The 2,493-nt window shown below is 37.9% G+C and overlaps 1 gene segment (V, D, J or C); it reads left to right on the top strand.

The window, feature by feature from the left end:
- The first annotated feature begins 1,199 nt into the window (after positions 1–1,199).
- On the top strand, positions 1,200–2,171 carry LOC120521937. The segment is given in 2 exon segments: positions 1,200–1,314; positions 1,443–2,171. Coding segments are annotated over 2 exon segments (369 nt in total).
- Positions 2,172–2,493: the final 322 nt, after the last annotated feature.

The raw sequence follows: 2,493 nt of genomic DNA, 5'->3' as shown, positions 1-2,493 counted from the left end.
TGTTGATTTTTTAATAAAAAATGTAACAGTTTTTTGTGCTTTCATTGTGGACTGCTGAATGTACTGTACATTGATGCAAAAATGTATTGATGTAAAATTAAACCTATAACACAAAAAAGTGTTTAGAAAGTGAAGGGATCCAAATACTTTCTGAATCCAATGTAAGTAAGTAAAAGGCTTATTGGAGTGTGACCAGTAGGGGGCGTTGCAGCACCCTGAACCTCAGACACAATCTCACAGATGCAAGTCCCGGTTTAAATAAAAGGTTTATTTGCACAAATACCTTTCCAAAAGGCTTCAACGATGACACAAACACAACACGATTCTTCTTTGCTTTTTTTTTCTTTCTTCTTTCAGTCTTCCAGGAGATCTTTGTCTTCTTCCTCTTCTTATGTTATGAATGGCACAATGGTGACACTGCTGCCTTGTATTATTGAGGACAGGGTAGCCGTTCAAGGTGGCCCCTGTGTGAAGTCTGCATGTTTTACTGGTGCCTATGTGGCTTTCCTCCATGTTCTCCCGATTCCTCCAAAGACATGAATGCTACAGTATGTAAAACCAGTGATGCTAAACTGACCACTGATATGTGTGTGTGCGTGTGTGTTCACCCTGCAATTGGCTGGTGTCTTGTCCAACAACTGTTCTTGCCTTAAGCCAGATGCTTTCTGGGATATGTTTCAGCTTTCCCTGCAATCCTGTAGTGGATAAGATTGATAGAATATAGATAGATAGATAATATCATGTTTTTATTCATATTCCAAGGCCTGTTGTTGGGTTCATCTACATCAGTAATCTTTATTTTATACTACAATGCACTATATTATGTGGGAAACACTTGAATTTATATTGCTGAAAAAAAAAAAACAGAACAAAGGCAAAAATGGTTAGCATTTGTTATAGCAATTTAATTTTTTGACAACAGCAAAAAGATTCAGTTAGTGTTACAGTCAAGCCAGCTAATCACACATACAGCTACACAGCTCATACAGGGATTGGACAATCAGGTCATTGAGTGTTCAGGACAAAAATGATATCCAGCCTTCCTTAATTCAAAATGAGTGAGGCTTTGATAAAACCACAAAATGGCAGATGTAAGAATTCTCCCTTCTCTCAGTTCATTGTCGAGCACACCCTCACTTCATTTCCTTTGTTTCTTCCCCATTAAGGATTTGCATACTGACGTCTCTCCTCAAAGCTGCTGGAGACATAAAGAGTGGAGTCACTGAGATCGAGTCAGTTAAGCCTGTCTCTAAGACACAGTGGAGATGGATTTCTCACTTCTGTCTTTGGTGACCTTCTTTGTATTGTTTGAAGGTGAAACCAAGAAATAAAATTATCACACCTATTATGTGAATTCTATTGAGTAAAACTGTAATTGTATTTATGTCTTAAAAATAAACTAATTGTACTTTTTTAAATATCTTGTATTCTCTTCTATCCAGGGTACTGTGGAGATATCATCATGACTCAGTCTCCCTCAAGTCTCCCAGCACGGCCAGGAGAAACTGTCAGCATGAACTGTAAAGCCAGCAGCACCATTACCAGTGGCAGCACTAAACGTCTTGCCTGGTATCAGCAGAGAACAGGAGAAGCTCCAAAACTGCTGATTTATGAGGCAAGTACTCTGCAGTCTGGGATCTCAAGTCGCTTCAGTGGCAGTGGCTCAGGACTTGATTACACGCTGACCATCAGTAACGTGCAGCCTGAAGATGCAGGGCATTACTACTGTCAGCAGCATTACAGCTCTCCTTTCACACAGTGACACAGAGCCGTACAAAAACTCGCTCAACTTGTCTGTGCAGCTGCTGTTCTTGATTTTGCTGATGATAAGAGTGAAGTCACAGGGTTGGCAGACAAAGGCGAAAGAAAGAGAAAAACAGAACAGAAAGAGAGTCTTCTGATCACAACATATTACAGAAAGGGCAGAATGTGAGAAAATGACCCAATCCAGAAAACCTTTAGGGTAAAGAAATAATATTCTGAAATATTTCTATATTACTAGCTGTGTTAGTTGTCTTTGGAAAATGTCATAAGGCAAAGGAACTTAGTTATATTGTCGGTTATTTGAATGTATTGCAAGTGCTTTGTAACTAAGTAAATACTTTTCTGTGCACAGTATTTGTATTTTATTTTTTTTAATAAAAAGCTAATATTACTAGCAGGAAGTGTGGCATAGTGGTCAAGGCTTCGGACTTCTAACCTTGTGGTTCAAATCCTGGTACTGACACTGTGTGACGATGAGCCGGTCACTGCACCTTTATGTCTTCTAATTTGGAAAAAGAAATTAAATCAACTGTATCTCAAATGTTATCAGTCGCCTTTAATAAAAACACCATAGAAATAATTAATAATAATATTATCAGGTCACTGGAGCAGCGTACTCTTAATCATCCTATACATATTTATTCATGCATTAAACATTCCTGTATTAGACCAATTTCTGCTTTCTGTATTTAAACTTTAGGTAATAAAAAGATCCAAGTTTATTTTTTT

Source organism: Polypterus senegalus, unplaced genomic scaffold (assembly GCF_016835505.1).
Source record: "Polypterus senegalus isolate Bchr_013 unplaced genomic scaffold, ASM1683550v1 scaffold_473, whole genome shotgun sequence".
NCBI lineage: Eukaryota > Metazoa > Chordata > Cladistia > Polypteriformes > Polypteridae > Polypterus > Polypterus senegalus.
Note: the sequence above shows the minus strand (reverse complement) of the source record. Positions and strands in the feature narration are given on the sequence as shown.